General features: G+C 39.7%; 1 protein-coding gene across 1 annotated transcript in view; it reads left to right on the forward strand.

Moving 5' to 3' along the window:
* Positions 1-11,520, forward strand: part of Phyhipl (phytanoyl-CoA 2-hydroxylase interacting protein like) — a 35,974-nt gene that overhangs the window by 20,938 nt on the left and 3,516 nt on the right. The window contains exons 2-4 of the mRNA XM_041655674.1: positions 919-1,115; positions 2,957-3,131; positions 6,767-6,884. Of these exons, the coding sequence (XP_041511608.1) occupies positions 919-1,115; positions 2,957-3,131; positions 6,767-6,884 (490 nt within the window). The remainder of the gene's footprint in view (positions 1-918; positions 1,116-2,956; positions 3,132-6,766; positions 6,885-11,520) is intronic.

Below are 11,520 nucleotides of genomic sequence, written 5' to 3' on the forward strand. Positions count from 1 at the left end.
AAGATCTCCACATTTTAATTCAGGTGGTATGTCCCTTCAATTTTAATGAAAACAAAGCTTTTCATGAGATTTGTTACAGTTATTAATGTTTAGTTATTAAGTTATTCACAGATAGCAGAAACTTGAATGGCAAATATGTCTATATTTTCTCTTTTTGTCCTTCAGCCATTGTGTTGTACTGCTAGAAAGGAGCTAAGAGTTTCTCCAGGTGACAGTATAAAGATGATTCATGGTTTTAATGACATCAGTTAGCATGGCATTCAGCTTTTGTCTTTACCCTTGCTTATTATTTCAGCACTCAAAATTCAATTCATCAAGTATCATAGAGAAATGATTACAATAAATACCTTGGCAGAGTAAATGAGTAGGCTTCAGTATTATTCAGTATTTGTACACTGTTTTTCTATATGGTATTTCCAAAGTGAAGGAGGAGGAACAAGTTCTGCCGCTTTCCATTGCTACCTCTTAGACTTCTCTTAGACTTCTACACAAGCATTGCCATCATTTGACTGGGCCACTTCATTTTCAGCACTTCTGGGTCACCATCTGGGTTAGAATACCTGTGTTACTTAGGGTAAGCATTGACTTGTCATGCAGAAAGAATGGTCCTTTGAGGCTTTTCAGCAAGATCGTAACCAGGCAAAGTTGATGTTTTACAGGCAAGATGGATCATCAATGTGTTTCTATAAGTCAGAGATTAGGAAATGGAAATACAGCAATCATAGGAGTGAACTTGCCTGCTTTTTAACTGGTGATATGGCCTTATAAATACCTTTCATTATGATGTGAATTACTTCATGAGCAAAATGGAATCTTAGATTTAGTACTTTTGAATTCAGAAATACATATACCACTAAAGACATTGAATACTGGAAAAACTCATCAAAAGCTAATTTTCTATGCATTATTTTCTGGCAGGTAACAAATCACAAGACAGCGGCATAGCAGAAATGGAAGAACTCCCTGTCCCACATAACATCAAAATAAGTAACATCACATGTGACTCCTTCAAGATCTCATGGGAGATGGACTCGAAGTCAAAGGACCGCATTACACACTATTTCATTGACCTCAACAAGAAAGAGAACAAGAATTCTAATAAATTTAAACACAAGGTAAACCTAGTGAACATTTACAGTCATTGCATCTTGAAAACATTTTAAATATCAAGACATTTTGAAAGAAAGAATAATTTTAATGACTTAGATATTTGACATTAAGAAACAAAATTATGTGTGATTTAAAACTTTATCCCCATAATAAAATTTTGAAGAAAAATGAAATACCATGTGAAAGGGTAAATCGTGACTATATGCAAAGATAAAAATAGCAAACTTTAAGTCATTAAAAGAAATTGATCCTAGCCGGGCGGCGGTGGCGCACGCCTTTAATCCCAGCACTCGGGAGGCAGAGACAGGCGGATCTCTGTGAGTTCGAGACCAGCCTGGTCTACAAAGGGAGTTCCAGGACAGGCTCCAAAGCTACAGAGAAACCCTGTCTCGAAAAACCAAAAAAAAAAAAAAAAAAAAAAAAAAAAAAAAAAAAAAAATTGATCCTGTGCTATCAGGATAGTTCAATATACAATCCACTTATAAATCAGTTATATTAAATTCTACACAAATGAAGTCAAAACCGGCTTGGGGAGGGCAGTGGAGTTTGAAGGACAGCTACCCCACTCAGAATTCAGTTACTCCATGTAGACAAAAATGGCTAAATTGTTTACCAAACCGTAAAATTCTTTCACTGAAGCAGAAGGGAAAAAAGATGCCATCAGCTCTGAATAGTTTTCCAATGAAGCACCCATTCTTCCCTGAATCAAACTGATTGACTTATAAAATTGTGGGACTTTGTTTAAACACATTAGGCTTTAAAAAAATGCCCTAAAAAGTAGAATTTAGGGGGTGCTTTATTTTGTTTGAAAATTACTAACCTTCACATGTTGTAATATGTAACATTTACCTGCTGTTTCTGCCGTCACCCTTCAGCTCTTCCTCCAGATGTGGCTGTTAGGAGTAACCATTTCCTGGCTCGAGTGTTTCTCTTACGCTTCGTTGCTTTTACTGATGATGAAAACAGACATAAACATGGTCTTTGAAGAAGACAGTGCTACTCCGTCTTAACCTCAGAAAATTCAATGCATTTTATGTTTCTGGAAATGTCTTTCATGGTTACAGAAACTAAACATAATGAGGATTTACATAGTGCAGAATACTATTCATTGGTCATTATTATCAAATTCCAGTTTGGTTTTGGGTGTTCTTTTTGCTGTCATTTGCTTTTTGAAGAACGTTTGATATGCTTCACATTAAAAGATGACTACTTCAAGGCTTGACCTCTGCTTCACCCATGAATACCACAACTTTGAAAATGTAGTGAGTGTTCAAACAGCAGGTAATCAATTGGGGGTCAAAAAGACCTAAGCTTTCTCAGACACCATACTTTTATGAAAGTTACCTAGTACGAATGTGAAACAAATTCATCTGTTTTAATATTTACTTTAAAAGCATTCTCTCCTTTCCATACTAAACAGTTAGTAATGAACCCTCTAGTAAAATTATCAAGTCATAAGAATCAAGCGAATATATTTTTAACTTAGTAGACTTTAAATCAATTAATCTTAGTTCTTTTATGCTCTTTTTTAAAATCTGTATTGAAGAAGATAGCATGTACAGGAGAAAACAGTATGTTATAAATGATGATTAGAGTGCAGGTCCTTTTCTGTTTCTGGATTGTAGGATGTGGAGCCTGTTTCTTGTTCTTCCAGGGCCTTAATTTCTGCATATAAAGAATAAACATGTAAATATAATAATTGTTGCATGTTCTCAAACAGGAACCCTGCTCTTAGGAGTTTATTTATAGTTGATGAAGGTTATTTTATAGCCTTCCTGTCTCTTCCTTGCCTACTTTTTCCTCCCCTTTATTCTTTACTGCCTCATCTTCCTTTTTATCTTCCTAGGATGTTCCAACAAAATTGGTGGCAAAAGCGGTTCCCTTGCCAATGACTGTTCGTGGACACTGGTTTTTGAGCCCAAGGACTGAGTATACAGTAGCGGTGCAGACTGCCTCAAAACAAGTTGATGGTGATTATGTTGTGTCTGAATGGAGTGAAATTATAGAATTCTGTACAGCAGGTAAGGAGCTGTGGTTTATACTGATTAACGTTCTAGAAAAGCTAATCATCAACATACACTTTTTGTACCTACAAGGCGAGTAAGCATTGCATCGGAGGTGTGGTGCTGTTGGTAGCATTGCTTAATGGGTATCGTATTGGTTGGAGGGAGCTGAGTTCTCAGACAAGCAACTTAAGTGGTGGAATCAGACTGCCTTTTGCTGCATGTGTAGTTTTTTTCAAAGTGAAATAAAAACTGATGCAATTTCTGAATAAAGTTAATATTCATGGACCCTCATCCTGTAAAGAGGGTGTTCATATCTATTTATCCTTTACTGTGTCATTTTCAGAGATATTGAAGGAAAGAAACCAGAAACGGCACTTAGGTTAGAGATAGACCTAGGTAGATGCCCAGCAGAAATATTTGTTATTTTTACCTAAGTTCTGGAGGAGCTTGAAAAGGCTATTTATAAACTACTGCCCTGTTTGTGCATCTTTGATTCATTACAAACTTCCTAAGCAGTCATCTGTCTGAAAAACCTGATGTGGAGGGCCTGTTCTCTGCTGGAACCCCACACTCCATTTGAGTGGTCCGGTATTTTCATGGAAGCGCTGGCGTTCTTTCCTCCTGCTCCTCTGTCCACTCAGTCACACAGAGTGTGTTTGCTGAGTGCCCTAGAGCACTTTTGCCATCCTCTCCTTTTGTCGGTTAGGATGGGGCTTTACTGATTCCTCTTTACCTGGATGACATTTTTCCTATTAAACAAATTCAGAGAGGGCTAGGGAGATAGTTCTGATAGTAAACTGCTTGCCTTGCATGCGTGCGGACCTGACGAATCCCAGAACCCACTTTAAAAAGCCAGGCGTGGTGGCACATGCTTGTAATCCAGGCTCTGGAATGGCAAAGGCAGGCAGATCTCTGGGACTCTGAAGACAAGGAGCCTAGCTTCTTGGAAAGCATTAGACCAGTGAAAGACCCTGTCTCAAAAAATAAGGTGGATAGCACTTGACACTTGAGGTGACCTCTGGCCTCCACACTGTGCACATACATGTGCTCAGCTACAGAAAAAAAAGTTAGAAAGAGGCTGTTTAACATGAAAGAGCTTGTTGAAAAAAATCTAGAGAACAATTCACTCATCAGTTTCCAGGTCGCTTAGCAACTCCCGCATCTGTGGCAAACCTCAGATAAGACCCAACCCCTTCTTACATGGCCACACACTTGCATTCTTTCAGATGCAGCTCATGATTAGCTACTACTTATCCTGGTATCTGTCAACTCTAAGGGTGTGCTAAGTGGCCGAAAGTCTGCCTCATTTTGGTTCTATCTTCATGCCTCTTTGTTTGTTCTGTGACGAAGCTGCTAAGAATGTTAACACTCTTGACTGCCAAAGATTTCAGTATTTGAAAACAAGGTAAAGTTTCTCACAAGTACCATATTTGCTTATATTTCCCTATATCTCATTATAAGAGCCCCTGTTTTAATGTATCATAAAGAAAGTTGCCAATTAAATATGGCAATGTTTTCTTATTGCATTTATTGTTAGGCAGCATCAGAGATGTTGAAATGTAAAGAAATAGTGTAGGATAAGTTAAGTATAATTATGATAGTTTGATAATCAGAAGTGAAACAGCTAAAGATGCCAATATTGTATTAACAGCAAGCAGACCTCTCTGGAGATAACGTCCCTGTGTCTGCTCTATCACGTTGGAATTCCTATCCCACCCTGGAATCCACCTCACATTTAGTCCTTTTCCTGAATCCCTTTTTATTTGTTTTTATAGCACCAGGAAGGTTTGTGGGAGATCTTAATTTTTATCAATAGAGCAAGATCCATACCAATGCAAAGTATCCATCTCTATAGTATACCTGCATTAAAGGTTTAAGTCAGACATACAGACATGCTGTCTTTTGATGCTGTGCTGTTGTAGAATAGCCACAATCAAGAAGTCTAAATTGGAATGCTCTGAATCTGAACCTTTTTAAAAATGTATGTATGAGTGCCTGCACAAATGCCTGTGCGTTAGTGTGGGGTGGGGCAGAAAGGGGCATCAGGTCCCTGTAACCACACGGTGCTCACATGTAGGTGCTGGGAATTGAACCAGGTTCTCTGAAAGAGCAACAAGTGCTCTTAACTGCTGTACCATCTCTTCGGCCCCTGAAATCTGAAACATTTGAGCACTGATAAAAGTGTCCAGAATATTTTAAACTTTGAAGCAGTTTTGATTTTTGAAATAATAAAACCATTAAAGTATATGCAAATATTATAAACTCCCCAAACTCAAAATCTGAAGCACTTCTGGTAAGTATTGCTAGTAAGTAGAACCCCACCTGGAGCACAAGCATTTTTCTGTGTAAATATACACAAAAAATATCTTGGTATTTTTCCATTCGAGGGAGCTACATAATTTATCTACCAGAGGCTACTTTATACCAAAATAAAAAAGGGCTGAAATACTATAACTTCGTTAGCTTAAAGAAGGTCTTTGGTGGTTCCAATACACACACACACACACACACACACACACACACACACACACACACGCTCTGATGCATAAGCTGTCAGGTGAATGCATTTTCTTTTTTACTTCAAGCAATAAAAGGAAGTAAAAGCATGTTTTCATAGAGGAATCTCTATGGCTTTCTCATTTTTCCTACATCTCATAGCATTTGTGCAGAATTACGAGGAAAATGACAAGTCAGCTTTTAACTGTTCTACAGTATTTCTCTATAAATTACCCTTCCTTATTTTCATAGTTAAAAGATGAAGAATACTTTCTGTTCAGGTTTAGCAAGTGGTCCAGAACCATTTCCTCTAAGTTTTATCTATGCCCTTGAGTAGGGGTGCTGGTGTATAGGAGTGCTGGTGGGTAGGGGTGCTGGTGGTTAGAGGAGTGCTGGTGGGTAGAGGTGCTGATGGGTAGGGGTGCTGGTGGGTAGGGGTGCTGGTGGCTAGAGGTGCTGGTGGTTAAAGGTGCTGGTGGGTAGGGGTGCTGGTGGGTAGGGGTGCTGGTGGGTAGGGGTGCTGGTGGTTAGAGGTGCTGGTGGGTAGGGGTGCTGGTGGGTAGGGGTGCTGGTGGGTAGGGGTGCTGGTGGGTAGGGGTGCTGGTGGGTGTAGGTACTGGTGGGTAGGGGTGCTGGTGGGTAGGGGTGCTGGTGGTTAGAGGTGCTGGTGGGTAGGGGTGCTGGTGGGTAAGGGTGCTGGTGGTTAGAGGTGCTGGTGGGTAGGGGTACTGGTGGGTAGGGTGCTGTGGGTAGAAGTGCTGGTGGGTAGGGGTGCTGGTGGGTAGGGGTGCTGGTGGTTAGAAGTGCTGGTGGGTAGGAGTGCTGGTGGGTAGGAGTGCTGGTGGGTAGGGGTGCTGGTGGAAGATGTGCTGTTGAGTGCCACTTGCTTGGCTGTTGAACATGGTTGCTTCAGAATCTTTAATTTGAAAGATTAAAAATTACAAGAATATTCTAAGAAATAACCTTGAACCACAAAAAATATTTATATAGAAATAAAAATAAGCCACAGAAAGACAACAAATTTTTTCTTGATACCGTCCTATTTACCAAGTTTAACTCCCTAAAGATGTGTATTAATAATCCCTAATTTATAAAGCATGTAGCTGGCACTTTTGGTACTGTGGTCCTCAATAATCGACTTTTAAATGTTTCAGATTACTCAAAAGTTCATCTAACACAGCTGCTGGAGAAGGCTGATGTGATTGCGGGACGCATGCTTAAGTTCTCTGTGTTCTATCGGAACCAGCACAAAGAGTATTTTGACTATGTTAGGTAAGAATCACTATTTACTTGTTTGGGTATCTTGACTGCATGTATGTCTATATACCACATTCTCACAGAGGCCAGAGAGGGTGTAGGGTCGCCTGGAACTGTAGTTACAAGTGGTTGTCTGTCATCACATGAACTGGGAATTGAATCTGAATTCTCTAGAATTGCAGCAACCGTTCTAATCTGCTGAGCCATCTCTCCAGCCCCAAGAGAAAAAGGCTTTTAAAATGACATAGTACAGTGGTTCTGAACTTGTACACACAACCCAAAGTATCTGTTTTGTTTTGTTTAGGCTGGTTGTGGCGGCTCACCCTGATAGTACTAGCATTTGAGAGGATGAGGCAGGAAGGTCACTTTGAGTTCTAGCTCAGCTTAGGCAACAGCCAAGAGACCTGTATCAAAACAACAACATAATAAAAAAGAACTCTAATCACTTTAGAGTTATAAAGGATTTTTTACTTGAAAGCACTATTTATGAAAACAAGAACGTCTTGTTTCTTTTAATTTTTACATACTTTTCTAATTTCTTTGAAATCAAAATCATATTTTAAAATGAGCTCCAAGCTGTGGCGAATGCAGTAGCACTGAGAAAGAAATGTCTAGCATATGTGTTCTAGAAGAATTATTCCTTAGTCACTTTCTTCACTACTGAGGTCATGAAGCTGAGAGAATCAACCTGTGAGGAATGCTTCTGCCCTCCTGCTGTCCAGGAAGACCTGGGGTCAGGCAGTACAGCACTCTTAGAGCACCAGACAACTTGGTAGACCATGGCCTGAAGTGCTAGGCTAGCCCCGCCTTAGGGCCCACCCCAGGGACTCCTTCCACTAGCAAGGTTGGTTCTACCACATGCTCTAACTGCTCCACCAGCTGGAGACCAAATGTTCAACCACAAGAGCCTGAGGGCATGTTTTCTATTCCCCCCCCCACCTTTGAACGAAAGCCAAGTGCTTTGTTGTGCCAGGTATTTGTATGTATTTTGATGAAAGGCCAACATATCTGCCTTTTGTTTGAATATCTTATAAATTCAAATTTCATTCTGTTGTTCTCTTAACCAGCCTAAAGTCTATATAATTTCTGGTGGATGCCATTCACTTAATTTAAACTGAATGGCAAATTATTGTGCTTATCAGCTGCTAATGCAGAATGGCTTAATATATTCAGCAAGAGAAGTTTCTATATTTTTAGCATAAAATTTAAAAACCAAAAAATTTCCACTCTTGCTGCTGCCTCCAAAAGAAACATATCAACAGAAAACAGATCTTGGGTGTAGGTTCGGGTTCCTGGGATCCTGCCAGTGACTGCTGAGTGTGGCCACTGGAGGTCAGTATTTCTCTAGGATTTTTTGATTCTTCCATGGGAAGAGCCTTTCTATAACTGTTAACATTTGCTTAATTCGTTCTCAGAAATGTTTCCAAAAATACAAAAAGTTAGCGTCAGAGCACCTGGAAAATGATAAAGTAATTGTATACATTACATGATTTAATTCCAGCCCATAAGCATGAAAGATGTGTGTACCAACAACAGAATGTACTTTTGTTTTAATTCCAAAAATAACATCTAGTAAAACCCATGTAAATTATATCTTGAAGTATTACATACAAATACAGTTACTAGGACATGGGTAGACTTCAGCATTTTTTAAAGCCTTATTTAAAAAAGGAAGAAGAAGAAGAAGCCCTTTCTCAGCTGGAGATGGAGCTCTGACAGCGTGCTTGCCTGGCGTGTAGTGGTTGAGGTTCAAACCCCAAAACTACAAATGACAACAACAACAAAAAAATACTTCAGTCTCCTATGCAGTGAACTTTATTAAGGACATTTACTTCCATGGTTCTTGATTTTCCTTTTAATTAGTGAACTATCATCAAGATACATTTCCTTGATTAGGATCCCTTTAAGATGTTATCTTCAGAATGCTTGATTGGCTATGAATGAATCTTACAATTACCTGATAATCTTCACAGATCATCACAACTGAAAAAAATCATGGATAAATTCTGAACTAATTTTGGTCTCGTCTAAAATAAATAAATAAATAAATAACACTAAATGAGCATGTCCTTACCTTGAATGAAAATCTCTTGCTCCCTTGCCCTTGTTCCTGTTCACTAGTTACCTTGGGTGTCTCTCTACCTGGTTGGTTTTTCAAGACTCCCCTGTGCTTGGTAGACCAGTGTAGCAATTCCTGTACTTTTGCTGCCAAACCATTTGTCCTCTTAGTTGGTGTTCTGTCACTGAAAGTAAGACACATTTCAAAGCTTCAAGTTCTGCGTATGTTCCCTACTTTTATTATTCCATGGAAATGTACTCATAGTGGCACATAAGTACCTGGGGTTTATAGGAGAGTGAAGTGAGGTGTATCCATTTTGAAGAGCCTAAATAAAATAGATAAAGTCTTTCCTGTTCCTCCTCCCAAGGATAATTTAAAATCCTCAAATTTTTGTATAAAATACAAGACTATGAAATGAAAGTGGAACTTGGCTCAACTAAAAACCCTGAAAAGATACAGGGTTAGTTCTCTGTGTCTCCATTTACCTCATATGTGCTAGACTGTGTGCTAAAGAAACTGGCAACCTAGAAATGCCCATGGTGCAGATCACAAGCACAAAAGGCCTGGCCCTTTACCTAAAGGACCCGGAGAAAACTGCTGCATCCACTTCAGCCAAAGCCGCGGGTGTGTGGGAATCAGTCACAGGCTACCAGCAGAGGCCAGTGCAGTCTTTCCACCCTTGTAATTACTCTACCTGATCTCCTGCTAGAGTGGTTCCAAGAATGCTGAATTACTGAGTCAGAAGCCTGAACTTCCTGCCACCGACTATAGGGAGTGAGGCTTACAGTTCTGTGTTACTGAAGACAACTGGAGAGAATGATCTATCCCAGCCAGACTGTGTTCGCTGAGTCCAGTGGAAACTTGAATTCTCACCTTAATGTTACTGGATACCTAAAGGAGAATTTAGATATTCTTCCTTATCTAATAATAATAAAATGACCCTCTCTAGTATATAGTCAGAGGGGCCTACTGAAATATTAGATTTAAATCAGACCCAGAGTCTCACAGTAGCCCAGACCCAGACAATTAAATTCATCAATTATCAGTAAACACAGAACCTGGACAAATAAGGAATACTGAAGATCAACACAGCTCTAACTTATAGAACATACACATAGAAAACTTTTGATAGGCAATTGAAAACACACTGGGAACAAAAATGCACAAAGCAACATGAAGAACCAATGTTTTTAGAACTGATTTAAACACAGTATGTGGACAGAGTAACAGTAGGAATATAAAACAGCAGTGGGTGGACTGGAGCAGGACAAGAGGAAAAAATACCAATAAACCCAAAGAGCAAATAGATACTATGCAAACTGAAAATAAGGACTGTCAGATACCATGACTATGTGGAACACAGCATCGGGTGCTCGGAGATCCAGAGAGGACAGGAGGGTCGGGCTGAGACTCATGAAGCTGGAATAGTTCCAAAGGTCATAAACAACATATGCCTGTGAATTTTATCTGAGAAACCCCCAAATGGAATAAGTTCTGAAGAAATTTATTCCGAGGCGCATCGGAAACTCCTGAAAACTGAGTGAAGGAGACAACAATTGGAGTTGGAGAAAATACAGTCTTTGCTCCTGGACAGCCCACTGTTTTTCATGAGGCCTCCCTGTGACTTCGTGTTTCCTCGAACCTGCATTTTTAACAAGCTCCATTAGATAGTTGTCAGGTGGAGGATTCTGAGGCCTGCTGCTGTTCTAACTATGGTGGTAGGTAAAAAGCAAACAAACAAAAAACCTTCCTTACCAGAGTACTACCTTGGACTTTCTATTCTTTAGCATGCTGGTAGGCATCCAGCAAGAAAAAGAAGCACTGGGGAATTCTGGAGAGAACTCAATGAGACTTCCACTTATGAAAGTGTAAATGGAGTTGAGCTACTAATAAGACACGAAAGCAACCTGCAAATATCAAGATGCAGTTTTACTCTTCTTGAGAACGGAAGGTAGTCCCGTCACCCACCCAGCAGCAGTAGACAGAAGCCAGCCTTTCTGGAGCCACAGAGTTCAGACATGAGGAAGTCAGGAAGACACCCAAGGCTCGCCTCCTCTGTGCCTTAGATCTGCTGTGTGGTGCCTCACACTGGGAATTCAAAGAGAGGAAAGTGTCAAGGAACTGGATGATAGAGTCTCAGATAGAAGGCAAGGAGTGGGCAGTGGGTTTGGCGGCAAATGAGACTAGCTGGCGCTGGCAAACAAGCTGCAAGAGGTAACCTGTGTCTGGTCTGGGTTAAAATGGCCAAAACATAAGGTGCAAAACACTTCCGACCAGCCTAAGTAGAGAGTAAAAGTTCTTACTTTTAATTACTTCTAAATAACAAGAAATAAAACTCTACAGGCTCCCAAGGCAGAAATAGAGATTAACCGTGAAAGTCTGTCTTTTGTGCCTTCACTCTAATCTCAATTTGAAAACATGTTGGGCCTTCCTTCTAGGGCTTTTGCTATACAATTATATCTAAAAGGGTTAGGTTCTCTTTTCACATTAATAAATAATATTTCACATTAATAAGTAGTTTTACCAATTTACATTTAAAATATACACCTTAACAGGTTTTTTAACTGTCTGTCTTCTGTAGTGTGAATGTAC

This window comes from Microtus oregoni, unplaced genomic scaffold, assembly GCF_018167655.1.
Source record: "Microtus oregoni isolate MIOR12 unplaced genomic scaffold, Mior012 000007F_ref0000211, whole genome shotgun sequence".
Lineage (NCBI taxonomy): Eukaryota > Metazoa > Chordata > Mammalia > Rodentia > Cricetidae > Microtus > Microtus oregoni.